Here is a 14,894-nt window from a genome sequence, read left to right on the forward strand (position 1 = left end):
CCAGCAGATCCAGAACGTACCTTTTTTAAATCACGAAACGTGTTCTCGCAATATTAAAGCGCTATTTAAAGTGAAAGTCATTTAACCATGTAATAATTTAAAATGCTTTGTTAATTGATCATTTACCTGAGAAAGTACCAATTTTTCTATTCACTAATAGAGTAAGCTTTTCGCACACATTTACTATGTCGGGTTATTCTGCTTTCTTCATTGCCTGGTTCCGCATCAAAATCTGCACCGTGAGTTGATGATTTAATAAGTGCACAAGTCTTTATAAAATCTATAGTCGAGTAACCAAGCGTAGATTCTTCCTTCTTTTCCAATTGCTCAACACTACCACTATTTTGTTTCGTTGTATTTGTCACGTTTGTAATCGTTGCTGTCGTAATAGCCATTGGATTAGTCGTTGAAGTTACACTAGTATGTGTTGAATCAGTAAGTGATTCTGTTTTTGAAGCCAATTTCATACTTCCATCAGCGCCATCAACGGCAGTTAAAGAAAGACCACTTCCTACTTGTAGTTTGGGGGAACATTGTGTGGGACTTCGAGGTTGGTCTAAATCAAGAACAATATAATTGACTGCATTTGTTCCTGCTGATTTCGTTTGCTTTAATTGAGGGTCACAGGGAATATCTATTCCGCTATGACTCCTTCCGGGCGTAGAAGACGACAAATTTTGCTTTGGTAGAATTAACTTCATCTCTTCACTATTTAGATTTTCATAACAGCGTTCTTGATCTCGTATCAGATTACGCATTCCTGCTATGCCACCAAAACCAAAATTATTGGCAGCAAGTGAACAGCTATCAACGTTTGCATACATGTGTAATGCATCCGATGGTGGTGTAAGCATAGGCGCAAATTCATCTGGTGGAATATCTAGAGAAGAGTGCTTCACCAAATTTTTTCGAACTAAAGTATTAAATACACCATTGGAAGCGTTTGATAAATTATTGTTGTGTTCTACGTGCGACCGCAGAGGATATTCCGAGTACACATTGCTATTGGGAACTGGCATAGATGTATTCGGGGTATTCACATACATACCGAGACCAGAAGGAAAACGTGGACTTTGAATATGCACTACTTCGCTTGTGGCAAATGATAAACTTGGAACTGAATCTGGCGAGTCCAAACTTAGCGGACTACTACTGAATGAATCCCGAAGCACTCGAGAACGCTGTAAAATCGAGACTGCAGCCCCTGAACTTACTACCGGTGCAGGTTCCAAATAGTTATTTGCATTTTGAACAGTTTCTGGTCTACCCACTGTATGTGATGGATGGTCACGCTCCCGTTCGCTAAATGTAAATGCATCGTCTGTCACAAGGGAAACTGCATTTATATAAGTTTGAAATATATGATACAATTGCTCCGCTCGTTGACAACGAAAAGTATAAATGCCAGGGCCTGTGATACAACGACGCCCAGCTTCAAATGAGAATACATCGCCATTAAGCCCATATCTGCGTAGATGTTGCAAAGCCCATACAACACGTTGATTAGACCCCGTACGAAAAATAAGCTCCCTTGGTGTTAATTCCAGATATCCTGTGCGTCCTTGATCTGCCACTTCGGAGTGAAGTCTCACAGCACGAAAAACGTTTTCGCTTTTTAAATCGCCTAATTTTTTTGTACTGTTGATGCATCCCATTAGACACGCAAAAACGGCTTCGGAATACTAAAGCAAAACATTATTAAAAAAATTAGTCCGGTTCATAACCATGAGATGTCAAGTGCAAGTTTTCTACGACAAGTCGTACGTCAATGTTCACACAAGAGTACAAATCGTTTGATCTATTAATACATTCCTTTAAGGCTTAACCCCAACTTATGCGTTAGATAAATATGCAGCAATTTTCCTCAAAATCAAAAATCAAATCACACACAAGGGTACAAGTCGTTTGATTTATTAATAAAACCCTCTAAGGCTTAAACAATTTGTTTATGAATGTTTAGCAATTGATTTCTAGATATATGTCATGTCATTCATTGCTAACAGTGTACTGTGGTGATTTGACAGACCGATTTTCATTTCCATAAAAGTTTTGAAGAGGTGACAAGTACATGCCTGGCTTCGATCGGATGTTTAGAGCAAAAATAGAATGCTAACGCCCCAAGTTTCGTAAACTGCATTTTAGAAAATAAAATCCAGAACATAATCTTAACAAAACATGGAAAATAGTAATGTTTATTTACCAATTAAATAATAAATTTAATATGAGCAATGATATTTAGATATGCCAACAAATATAAAAATATTAACCATGAATTTTAAGTTAGAGACAATTTTTGAGACTTGAGACGATTTTGCTATTCTGTAAGTGACAGTCACAAAATCTATTACATTTCATCATTCAGAGATGTTTTTACACTTGAATGAAAATAATTATGTCGATAACAAATATTAAATTTTCTTTAACATAGTCAAAAAACATAATTATCAATAAAAATATAAATATATGTTCACCTTGTTTCATAATATTTACGAAATTTATGTAAAATTGATTTATTTTTAACCTTTTCGTGTTTGAGCTGCTTACAACGTATAAAAAACGACAATCGATTAATATCTATGATGATCTCTATTCAGTATATTCAAAATAGGAGACAAGAGTTCTTTTTAGTTTTGTGACCTGCTAACTATCAGGTCTCAAATTTGAGGCAATGTTTTGAGACTAACGCTAGACACTGTTTAGTGAATAGTAACTAGTCACAAATTAAGAATTTACCTCAAAATGTCTCAAGTAGAGACTAGAGACTGGTTACAGAATCCCGCTATTACATACATTTGGTAAATATTATGAAAAAAGTCAGCTTATGTTTTTATTTTTATTGATAATTATGTTTTTTGGCTATGTTATAGAAAATAAAACATTTGCTTTTGACTTATTTATTTTCATTCAAGTGTAAAACTTCTCTGAATGATGAAATGTAATAGATTTTGTGACTGTCACTTACAGAATAGCAAAATCGTCTCCAGTCTCAAAAAGTGTCTCTAACTTAAAATCTCAAATTTAGAGATTTGAGACTGTATCACAGTACAGAATCGCACGGTTAGAAGAATTATATAGAGCACTTATCGCATTCAAGTGGCAACTATTAGAAAAATGCAACACTGTGACGCTATAGATATCGAATTCGAGAATTTTTCGAAAATGGAAAGGCGGTGTCGTTTTGTCGCTGCTCTAGTGATTGCCACCTACTTTGAAAATAATTTTTGTTTTTAAACTGGAAAGTTAAATAAATCTTTTGTTGAGTGTATATTTAATAAATCATTTAGAAATATATAACGATAAAATTGTTTTTTTTTTTACTTTTGTTGAAACTAAAAATATTTATCACGATCTATTTGGAGATAGTCTGTATTTGTAGCAAAACAAAATTGCTAACTGCAATTGATAATTTCCGTGTGCATTGTCCGGCAACGCTTATTGGCGTCTTTGTCGTCGCATTATATGCACCGCCTTTGGATCAAGCAAAGCGTTTCAATTCTTCAGTTACGGTCGAAATAAGCAGACATTTTTGTTTGAAACACTGTGAAGTGTGAAGAGAAAACGAATATAGAAAAGAAAGTTTTTGGAGTTGTTTCGAAATTCGGGTGGAAAGTGATATTTATTATAAAGACGCCGAATAGAATTAAGTTTAATATAATCTGAAAGGAGCAGGTAATTAGAAAAATTTGATTTGCAAAATTGAAGTTTTAGAATTTGCTTTGGTTAAGAATGGTATGAAAAGTGAAGTTTATAAAAGGAGTAGTGTATGAGAATTGAAAGAAAATTCTGTATAACGATATGTGTTATTAAAGAAAATAGCTACCCACGGGAGAGGCAAAGTTATAGCAATGCACTTTTAAAGTTAATTCGTTTTTCTTTGTTTAGCTGAAGAAAATTTGACGTTATAGGTAAAAGTAAATTAATTTACTTATACCTTTAGTAAGTAGTTATAACCGGAACATTGCTAAGTAGCATCGTACTACTAGAAATACAACACGACAAAGTGGATTGTCGACGGACTGCCGTGTAAAAGTCATCTTCTCCCCTCCTTGATTCCTGTCGTTCATTGTCGTTTTAAGAGCTGTGAAATGTGTTCAATTTGGGTGTGCCTTCCGCAGCTCTGCCAGAGTTGCGGTCGCGTCGTCGCCAAAGGCGAAGTCACAGGCGCCGGTATAGTAGCAAGTTGGATTATACGGCTTTGTTGTTGCTGGTGTATTGCACTCGAGTCGAAGTCGACCATCGCTGTCGCCTTCGCCTTAATACTTCGTGTGTATTTTCACTCGTTTGTTGCGTCCATATGCTAAGTTCGTTCATTCTACTCGTTATTTATCGTTTATTCGTGCAATCGCTTATTCCTTTTTGGTCCTTTTTGTTTGTATTTTCTTTGTATTTCTACTATTCATATATATACTTTTTTATTTAAGAGATAGTGTTAAAATAGCAAAATTTATATGTGAAATACTTGAAACAATCATAAATGTAGTTTGTTATATATATTGGCTTTATGTACTTTTACATACTAAATAACGTATACATATATACTATCTATGTACAGCTTTAGATTACAAAAACATTTTTAAATTCACATAAATTAATGAAATGAGTAATCGAGACAATATTATAAGATATATAACATTTTCCTAAGTAAGAGTAAATATTACTAACATTAGCGTCATATATTACAATATTTATCGTAACCAGTTACTTACATTCAACAAAAGGGCGTTATTCCTCAAAATAAGTTTTCATATACACATATGTATGTATGTATGTATCAAAGTTTATATGTATGTAAATTGCGTAAAATATTTTGCTCAATTTGCATGTAAAAAAAAAAATAGTGAATCGGGTTAACTCATATGGTCAAATAAGTATGTATTGATCCTAATAAAAATATAATTTCCTCATTTCATAATAATTAAAAATAACGGAACAGTAAAAGCTAAATATTTGTTAGGACTATTCATATTAGAGGGTAGAGTTACTTATAATCTATAGATATTATATTCTAATACAACTGGTTATCAGTACATATGTACATATGTAGTTAAGCCACTGATAACTAGGCCTGACTAAGTATTTATAGATTTGAGTTATTTTCACACATTTCTTGCCGAACTACACAATTATTTCAAAACTCAAAAGCGATCTTTCAACAATTCCTTACTATTAAATTCTTAATAGAACTCTTCCTAGGAAATAATAATCGCTGTAATAGAATATCTACATCCTGCTTTGGATACATTTAATTTAATTGGCTTGTTTTTGTTGTTGTACCCAGTTTGTGGAAAGCATAAAATTAGTTGTTATCGAAAACACACGAAAGAAGTTGTTTCAATGCGATCGTATTAAAGTTCGTAAGATAAATACAAATTTATATGTAACAAGTAAGGTAGAGCTAAGTTCGGGTGCAACCGAACATTTCATACTCTTGGCACTTGCAAAAATAAAAGTCAGGGAAATACTTTAAGGTGTAAAGTGAGCCGGATGTTCGAAAATCCTGATTTAGTTATATAGGGGCTAGGCCAAGTTTTGCTCAAATTTATCTATTTTAGGTACAAAGATACACTGTTATGAGTAAAACACGCCATTTTCATTGAGATAACTCATATACTGGCCGATTTATGCGGTAAAAAGATTTAAACAATTTTTGGTCATAAGAGATATGGGATTTAACCAAAAAGAGGACGCTGCCACGCCCATCGTCCAATTTTCACGCCGTCTCCATCTCGGTGGTAAAATTTAATGTCTGACATATTTAGTTATTGATTTATCGCGCTTTTAGTAGTTTTTAACAGTACCGTTATTTGGGGAGTGAACGGGGTTATCCTCCGGTGTCATTCATTTTCACACTATCGGTAGTAGTTCTTATACGATTTGTACTCAGCGAATTTGGTTGTTGTAGCTTGAGGATATAGTATGTATGTAAGTATGTACATTAAACTTGTTAGAAAGGAGGGCCACGCCCACTTTTTCAAAAAATTTCGCCTATAGGTATACCTTTATATCCTAATTTAGTTAGTAATGACACTTTATATGTTTTCGGTTATTTGCGATTTCTGGCCGTGGCAGTGTTCCGATTACGTCCATTTTTTTTTTTTTGTACTAAGGAACCCATATACCATGAAACTTTCGTTTGCGTTGTTTAATCGGAGTTTTTCATATATGAATTTAAATATTTTTAATAAGTTAATTTTTATTAATTTGAAAAGAACAATGTCCTTTAAAAAAATTAAAAATTTAATTTTAACGCTTTTTTATGATTTTATTCATTTAAATATCGACAAGATAGTTTCCGTGCTTTAGTTTTGTCGCAGACTGTATGTATGCACATTTGTTTGTATGCATGTATGTACCAAATATACCTTATAGCTTATAGATATAAGGTCTTAATCACATAAAGACGCTAACACAAGCAATATTGTAATGTGATCAGTTATATCAATAAACAACTTATAATCCAGGAACGATTGGATATATTATATTGTTTATCAATAATCTATTGTGGTTGATTTTTTTGTTCAATAGATTTGCGAATAATGCTGCTCGAACTTGAAAATAATATTGTATCAACCACTAACTTTGTTTATGGTTACATAATTTTGTTATGAATTGAATTCCATTTGCCTTCGTTATACTTAGGATGTTGGTCTTACAAGTTTTTCTAATTTAAAATTATCATTATAATTAAATTGTCAATACATTAAAATAATTCATAGCAGTGCAAATTTAAGATTTTTAGTATATATTTATTTATTTTAGTCTTGATGTGAGGAAAGCAATGTGTAATGTGTATAAAAATATATTCAAATAATGTTATAACTTTTGCAAATAAAGAATTGAACAATAATCATAAGAACACTTCAAATATGTAGAGTTAGGTTTATGTAAAAAATATTTAGTACCCTTGACGTTTTATTGTTGATAGGTAATAACTGTCAATTACAAAAAAAAATTTAAATAATTTTTAATGTTCATATCTAGTTATCTTTATATATTATCTAATATTATTCATTTAAAAATTATATTTCACACATTGATTAGTGTCGCAACGAGTAAAAAAAAAACTTTTATTTTATACTTTGCTGTGCGATTTCATAGCTGTGGCGGGATTGATTAAGGCTTAGACATTAGTTATCCGTATATACAATAATCAATACATACATATATACGTGCCACATATACATATGTATGTGTGTGTACATTTATTATATTGGTCAATGAACGTGCAAGAAAATGCTTTGCGTTGGACTTTTCGCTTACGAGTTCAATCACATGAACTCGCGTGGCATCTGCTTGCCGGCTCTAATTTACATACATAGATACAAATTTCAATAAATTTTTGTGTATGTTTGTACATATATATGTATGTATGAACATACGTTATAGATAAATTATACATAAATAGTTATACGTACATACATATGTACATACATATACAGATATGCCTTAATGATCATACATATAGAAGCGTGTGTCTTCGTAAATTGTTTTGACTGCCGGTTAACTTGTCGGATTTTCTGTTGCTCATATTTTGGCGCTTAACTCCATGTGAAGGTCAGTCATATGAAAGTTACGTGCTAGTTGCTTTTTTTTATTTTATTTTAATAAGTTGACAAAATAAAAATTTATGCAACGGTTCTTTTTCGTTATAAGCGACAGAGTGACTATTGTACTTATGTATATATGATTCCCTATTAAAATAATACATAGTTATCTTCACCCGCAAAAGCAATACTTGATGTCAAGGCGGTGGCGTAACGGCAATTAGTCACTATAAAATATCGTTTCATACATACGCATATAAAAAATATGTACATATCTACACACATATTTGTTCTATCCACCACCGCAATAGATATCAAAACGGGGAAAATTGAATACAACCAACCGGAAGTAGTGAGAATGGTTATGAATTATTGAATAGTATTAGCCATTTTATTTCATATACTATGGTCAGTTGTCACAAACCAAATAAAAAATAACATTTTTCATTATACGAAAAAAAGCTGAAGTAATAAAGTATTTTAGTGTCAAATATGAAAGTTTCTGTACAACTATTTATCTGTTAGGTGAATAACCGTTAAACATGCCGTGTATTTATACATACATACATACATATTTACCATCATCAACCGAAGAGGATTAATGATAAACGTCAACCAAAGGATTGAAATTCATTATATTAGCGATATAAGGCTTAGACCGATATCAATTACATTTACATATATTGAGCGCCAAATCATTAATATATGTATTTATGTATATAACTTTAAAGAACATATCTGTTTCATTAAAATGTGACACAATTTGACTAACCTAAACGGTTCAAAAACGCGTGTAAAGACAGAAATCATTAGATAAAGTACTTGTATTGAGGGCATTTTGATTTTGACAAACCCACTTTGTGGGCGTGGCAGTGGTTCGATTACACCCATTCAAATTTCATTAAGATATCGTAATTTTTTATTCAAGCTATCGCAGACGGATGGATGGACACATAAATATATATCTCAGTATACATATGTACATATGTATGTTATGCATTCACAAGTATGTGTGTGTAGTATAGTAAAGCGGATATTACTATTTGAATACTTCCTAAATGGTTATGACTTATTATGTTGAGAATTTAAAGCAATAATTCATATCAACGACGAAGAATGCGCAGAAAAAAGGAAAAAGAATACACTCTTCACTGCACACTTCGTGATTCTTTGATATTGTAGACTCGGTAGACTCAAGCTCTTTTGATGCGTCTTTGGATTATTAATTTTATTTTTTAGGTCTTACATATATGAATATACATATGTATGTATGTATCTAACGGAATGAATTGTGAATAATTTTAAATAAATAACTATATTGAATATATGTATAATATACAATACGTTTTATATGTATTTGTACATAAATATGTACATACAAAAGTTTATAAGTACTTTCGTTAAAATTTATCAGGGTTGAAGTACGATTTTATTTATTATTTTTTCTTATACAAAACTTATTACTATGAATAACAATAATGTCAGATGCATAATGGATGTAAATTTACAAACACCACAAAGTGTCGGAAATTAAGTAACAATGGAGGTATATCATGGCCTGTGACCACTAGAAATACAATTATCTTTGTTATTTGATATGATATTGTGTGCCGACTGACATGGAGATGAAATCATTTGAAGAATTTCGATTTCCTCCGTTTTTTTTTATCAAAAGCCTTGTTAATCTTCCAAGCAGTATAAATTTATTGCGTTTTGTTGAATCGTGCTTATAAATTAACTTTTTTTCTTGAAGTTTTGTGATAGTTCTGTGCAGAAAAATTCAGTAATTTATATCACTCGTTTTAATCATACTTCATTTCAATTTTTTTTATTTTAAATTTTTGCCTTATTTCAATAACAAAATAAAGCTACAAACAAACCAAATTAACTATATACAAAATTAAATATTATATAAAAATAATTAATTAATTAAAATATAAATAATCAGTTTACTCCACAAAAAGGAAACTATAAATTGTTTTGAAATTCATTCTGATTATTCAACTTACATTGACTAACACAACTAAAATTATATTTAGGCCCTGCTGAATGCTAGGTATGTTGTGTATGATTGTGGCGCATTTCCTTTCTTGATTTTAGCTTATGTTGTCGTAGAAGTGATTCATTGAACTCTCTCGCCTAAAGGGTGGTTTCTACAGTGAGTCATTTTCTCACCCCAATTAAATTTCATATTACAATTGCTTGATAGTCATTACACGCTGAATTTTTTCGGTTATTTTTCTTGTACATACATACATACAATGTAAAAATAATGTTACATACACTCATGTAATACTAAAAATAAATGACTCCGATGTACATTGTTATCTTCAATTTAATTAGCAGCCTTTTGTAGATTACTTATGAAAACAAAATAAACTTACCAGATCTATATCCATTCATGTTTCATTTTGATACGGAAGTGTAAAATATCGTGGAAGGTTGTATGTATGTGTTATGTCGCTCCCTGTGTATCTGATTGGGCGTTAAAATGAAAAATTAAAGAATCAATAATCAATTAATGAAATAAGTACTAAATTTTGAAGGCAAAGAAAAAAGTATCCACCGGAAAATATGTTTAAAGTTATACTCAGCGAGTTAAAACGAAAGTTGTTATTTGTCAATTTTTGCTTTGCGAAATACATACATACATACATATGTATATACTATATATTTCAACCAAGAATTTATTTATATTTGATAAAAGACATTATTATGAGGCCAAATGAGGTTTGCACTGTTTCGCAAGTTATCAATTTCGTGTGTCAGACTACACCAATGTTTATAAGAAATTGTAAATATGTACATACATATATACAGTCTTTTTTGCGTGTAACATGATTCATAGCACTTCAATACATGATATACTTATGCATGTACATACATATATTGTTTAATGTATTATTGTATTGAAGGTCCATATATTACTACGTACATACTTATTGTAGTACATAGAGTTGAAAATGTATTTCTTGCGATACGATTGAAACAAAGAGTCATGTACTCGTATTGCAATTCGTAATCAATTAGGCAGCAGCATTGCGAGCTATAATTTATTTACATACATCCGTTGCATTCTACAGATACTTGAGTTTAACGAATGCGTGATGCATATCGTACACTAAAAGCATACATACATACATAAGCAGGAATATACTATAGTAGATTGTGCTCACATTTTTACAGCATTCTCTTACAACAAGTTTGTGGCCTGATAAGAAACTTACAAAGCCAATGAAATTGTATTGTTTTCTTTTTTTATTCTTTTTTATTTACCGATTTACAAAATGTATTTTCGTCTGCTGGTAGATATTTTTATTTATCGAAACAGTCACTTATAAATAAACTAGCCTCATTCAGAATATTGCCAGTTTGAATGATTCTGGGTGCATTTGAATTTATCTGTAATGCTTCTCAGTATATTTGTATTTGTTATACGTTTTTCAGGCGTCAAAAAGACAATATGGGTAAGACTCAGAGCAAACGTTCAGTTGATATAACCACCGAAGCCAAGAAAAATCCAGATGAAGATGTTACCGGCAAGTTGGAAAAAATTGAAGATCTCGATCAAAAGCAGGTGAATGGCGATGCAAGTTCTCAGGAGAATGTTGAAACGGAGGTATATAACAAAATATATATTCTGTTAAATATGAATACACTTGCCTTAAAACTTACAATCAGAATTGCAATTTTTTTAATTTAATATGTTCTTAATTGAAGAAAAATCAGAATAGACTGAGTGAAAAAAGTATTTATCAAATTAATAGCTGGAATATAAATGGATAAAGAGGAAATATTTACATATTTCTAAATGAAACGCTATAATTAAAAGCAATTAAATATAAATAAGATAAAAAGCGGTGATTTATTAAAAATAGGTTTTTTTTTCAAAAGATGATAAAAGTTGAAACACACGAAGCGAAGTATGCAAACGCGAAATATTTAAATGCTGAAATTTTATTTTCTAGTTTCTAATGATAAGCCTGTGATTAAAATATTTCAATTTGGTATTTGGGATTAAACTTTTTTATCTTTCATTCTTGTAATTCAGATTAAATTTTTTTTACTTCAATTGGGTATTTGAGATTAAAGTTTTAAAATTTAATTGAAATTTTATTTCAATAATTTTTTTAATGCATAAATTTTAATTTTTAAATTTTTAGAAATTTTTAAAAAGTAGTATGTCATGGATTTATGTTTTTATATGGTCAAGTTTACAAAAGAATTACAGACACAAAATATTTATTGTTATTGTTTTTATTTGAGGCATTACAGAAAAAAGATGGTGATGAAACTGAAAATGACAAAGACTTGACAACTGAAAAGAGTGGTGGTGATAATGGTGCACAAGATGGTGGTGGTGACAGTAATACGGGACAGAGTAATGCAAGTGCTGCGGAGTCTGCTTCTAAGGAAGACGAATCAACTGGCCCAAAGGATGGTAATAAAAGCACTGAAGAAATTTCGCCCCTCTCCGATGAGAATAACAAAAAGCCCAAGAAGGAGAAGGTCAAAAAGAAATGGTCTTTCCGTAGCATTTCATTTGGAAAAAAGGATAAACAAAAGCCAGCTAAAGCCGAGGATGCAGCAACTGAAAATGCGGCAGCTACAAATGGTGATGCCGCAGCACAAGTGGGTAATGGTGCTGGCACAGAAGAGGTAAATTTGTAGTTAATTGTTAATTGCATTATTTAATTTTATTCGTATATTTAACATACCTACTCTATTTGTTTCTTTAATAGACGGCTGAGAAAGTGCAAAAAGATGGAGCTGCCGGAGATTCGGAGGAGAAGAATTCTAACGAGAAGCCCACTGAAAATGGCGAAAGCTCTGAGAAAGAATTGAATGGTGAAAAAACGTCAACTTCTACTACACCAGTTGAAGAGCAGGCTGTAAAGGAAATCTCTTCCAATGAAAACACCACCAACATCACAAACAACACCACCGAAACCACAAGTTCAGTTGTAATTGAGAATAGCTCAACCACTGCCACTGAAAATAATCAGACTGAGAAGCAAACTACTGCCACTACCACTAATTTAGCCGCAGAGACTCCTGAAAGTGCACCTGCTGTCGTGAGTAATGGTGATACAATCGAGAATAACGGCACTGAAACGTTATCGACTGCCGATGACCAGAAAGATCAAGTAACAGACAAAGCAGCGGACTTGATGGGGGAAACGTCTGACGTTGCCGAAAAAATTAAAAGCATTCCAAATGTTGTAAACGAGATGTCCGATAACAAAGGTGTGCATCAAAATGGTACGAGCGCAAATGGTGACGAACTCGAAACTGAAAATGAGTCCAAATCACAAGTTGAGGTAATATTCCAAACAGATAAAGCTGCCCTCACAGATGAATTAGTTACTTTGAATACCGCTACTACTTCCTCTCCACCCAATACAACCCCTATTTTAATCCCTGACCCCACAATCACCATCGAATCGACGTTGAACGAAATTAGCGAGAAAGTTGCAATAAACAATGAAAGCATGATTACAGATTTGACTGATAAACAAATAGAAGAAGCAGCAGCGGTTACTGCTGATTGTGCTACAAGTGCTGTAGTAGACATGAAAATCGAGGCAATCGAACCTGAATCAACATCTACAGTTTCAGTTACAGATCAAACTGAAGTCGCTAATGTTGATACAGGTAAGGTTGCGTCCAACGAGCCTCAAGCGGAAATTGATACGAATGCAGATCAATACAAAACCGAAAGCCAATGTGAAGATACAATCGGAGATTTAATTGCTGCTGTATGTGCAACGTCAACGGCTGCTGAATCCCCAAAACCTCCTCCGCTACCTGTTTCCCCTCCACCTTCACAAGTATCAGTTTTTGCGTTCAATGATAATAATCAAGTTGAGGAAGAGGGAATATGTGGCACTTCCACGCATATTGCTGCTGAAAAGGAAACATCAGAGCTATCAACATCCGCCACAATACAACAAAAAGATGTCGATGACATACCCAATTCACAAATTTGTACTGAAGAACCGCAACTATGCGCTGAGGGTGTCGAACCTTGCACTGAGAACTCTCAACCTTCTATTGAGCAAGTCAGCCATAACGAAGATACTAAAAGCGCAACTGTTCCATCTTTAACGGAAAATGCTCCTGTAACAACTGCGCAAAGTCCTCCATCCTATGTCAGTGAGCATTGTGAAGTTTCCGAAGCGCCAAAAGCTGCTATGGAACAAGTAGAAGAAATTCAACATAATGTATTGACCGTCAAGGAGGATATCGCGAGCGATAGTCTTCCCAATTCGACAGAAGAAGTTGTAGCAGTTCCTGAACAAGTTTCCGATAACACTGAAGACCAGTTTGTAATGGCGGCCGCAGCAGTTGTAGATGAGATAACTGAAAAAGCTGTGGAGTTAATTCAACAACAAAAAGATATCGAAGAGAATCATCCGGATATTAATGAATCAAACAACATAACAACAAATGAAGCTATTAAGACTGATAATGAAGATATCGAAATGAACCCAGTTGAGGATGATATTGAAAATAGTGAAGTCGTCACCTTTCATGTGAAGGGAGTCTCGATGGAGGAAATTATTGAGAAAATGGAATCGTCAAATATTAATTGCGAGAAGACAGATTCGGATAAGAATACGCAGTTAACTATTGAGTCACACCTACGTGATAGTCTAAAAATGACTGATAACCACATAGTGGAGGAGGAAAAAGACTTTGCTACAGAAATGTGTAATCAGACTGTGGTCAGCGTTAATGAGATACAAAATTAATGTTCAAACGATAAAGAAACACAAAATTTTATATATATATAAATACGAACTATAAATACAGCACTTTATAAAAGATATGATTAAATTCGTATTCGAAACGAAAACAATTGCTGTTTGGGCATCTAAGGTGAATACCAAAATTCAAAACTAAATAAACTAATTGCATTGTAAGAGGTTTAGAAAAAAATTCAAACAGAATGACATTGTTTGCTAGAAATAAACACATACATACATGCATATATATATCATATGCCATTTTGTTGTACTTGCTTTTCGATAACTGATTGCATGGTTCATAGCGCTGTTATTCGTATTTGATGAATTGTTTGGCCGATTGATTTAAAGAAAGCACCAAAAATATTCTCATTTCGGCTAACAACATAAAAATATCCAAAAATGTTTGTCCATTTAGTACTGTATAAAATTACTGCAAATATGTGGGATAATTTTTTTATTTAGGGTAATAATATAATTAAATTGTTTGGGTAACTAAACCTACAAAAATATATGAAGTTAAGTACTAAGTTATTTTAATACATACATATACTTGTATTTTGTAGAGCAACACTTTTAAACGCGAACTAAACGTTCAGTT

General features: G+C 32.4%; 2 protein-coding genes across 3 annotated transcripts; one reads left to right on the plus strand and one right to left on the minus strand.

The window, feature by feature from the left end:
- Nucleotides 1–139: 139 nt before the first annotated feature.
- LOC105225647 (uncharacterized) lies at nucleotides 140–1,805 on the minus strand. Its single transcript, XM_029549937.2, has one exon. The coding sequence runs from the start codon at nucleotides 1,653–1,655 to the stop codon at nucleotides 147–149; it is 1,509 nt and encodes a 502-aa protein (XP_029405797.2). The 5' UTR covers nucleotides 1,656–1,805; the 3' UTR covers nucleotides 140–146.
- A 1,650-nt stretch (nucleotides 1,806–3,455) lies between these two features.
- Nucleotides 3,456–14,426, plus strand: LOC105225649 (A-kinase anchor protein 200). Of its 2 annotated transcripts, none has more exons than XM_011204218.4 (4): nucleotides 3,456–3,669; nucleotides 10,992–11,163; nucleotides 11,811–12,203; nucleotides 12,287–14,426. In XM_011204218.4, exons 2-4 carry the CDS (start codon nucleotides 11,008–11,010, stop codon nucleotides 14,297–14,299), a joined length of 2,562 nt encoding a protein of 853 aa, XP_011202520.2. In that variant the 5' UTR covers nucleotides 3,456–3,669; nucleotides 10,992–11,007; the 3' UTR covers nucleotides 14,300–14,426. The 2 variants fall into 2 exon arrangements, with proteins under 2 accessions (XP_011202520.2, XP_011202521.2); XM_011204219.4 differs by having other exon boundaries at nucleotides 3,458–3,669; nucleotides 11,820–12,203.
- The last annotated feature ends 468 nt before the right edge of the window (nucleotides 14,427–14,894 follow it).

This window comes from Bactrocera dorsalis, chromosome 1 (genome assembly GCF_023373825.1).
Source record: "Bactrocera dorsalis isolate Fly_Bdor chromosome 1, ASM2337382v1, whole genome shotgun sequence".
NCBI lineage: Eukaryota > Metazoa > Arthropoda > Insecta > Diptera > Tephritidae > Bactrocera > Bactrocera dorsalis.

Coding starts and splice junctions, on each gene's coding strand:
- LOC105225649 (XM_011204218.4), top strand. CDS start 11,008: ATGGGTAAGACTCAGAGCAAACGTTCAGTTGATATAACCACCGAAGCC. Junction 11,164..11,810: donor AGGAGAATGTTGAAACGGAG/GTATATAACAAA, acceptor TTTTTATTTGAG/GCATTACAGAAAAAAGATGG. Junction 12,204..12,286: donor ATGGTGCTGGCACAGAAGAG/GTAAATTTGTAG, acceptor TTTCTTTAATAG/ACGGCTGAGAAAGTGCAAAA.
- LOC105225647 (XM_029549937.2), bottom strand. CDS start 1,655: ATGGGATGCATCAACAGTACAAAAAAATTAGGCGATTTAAAAAGCGAA.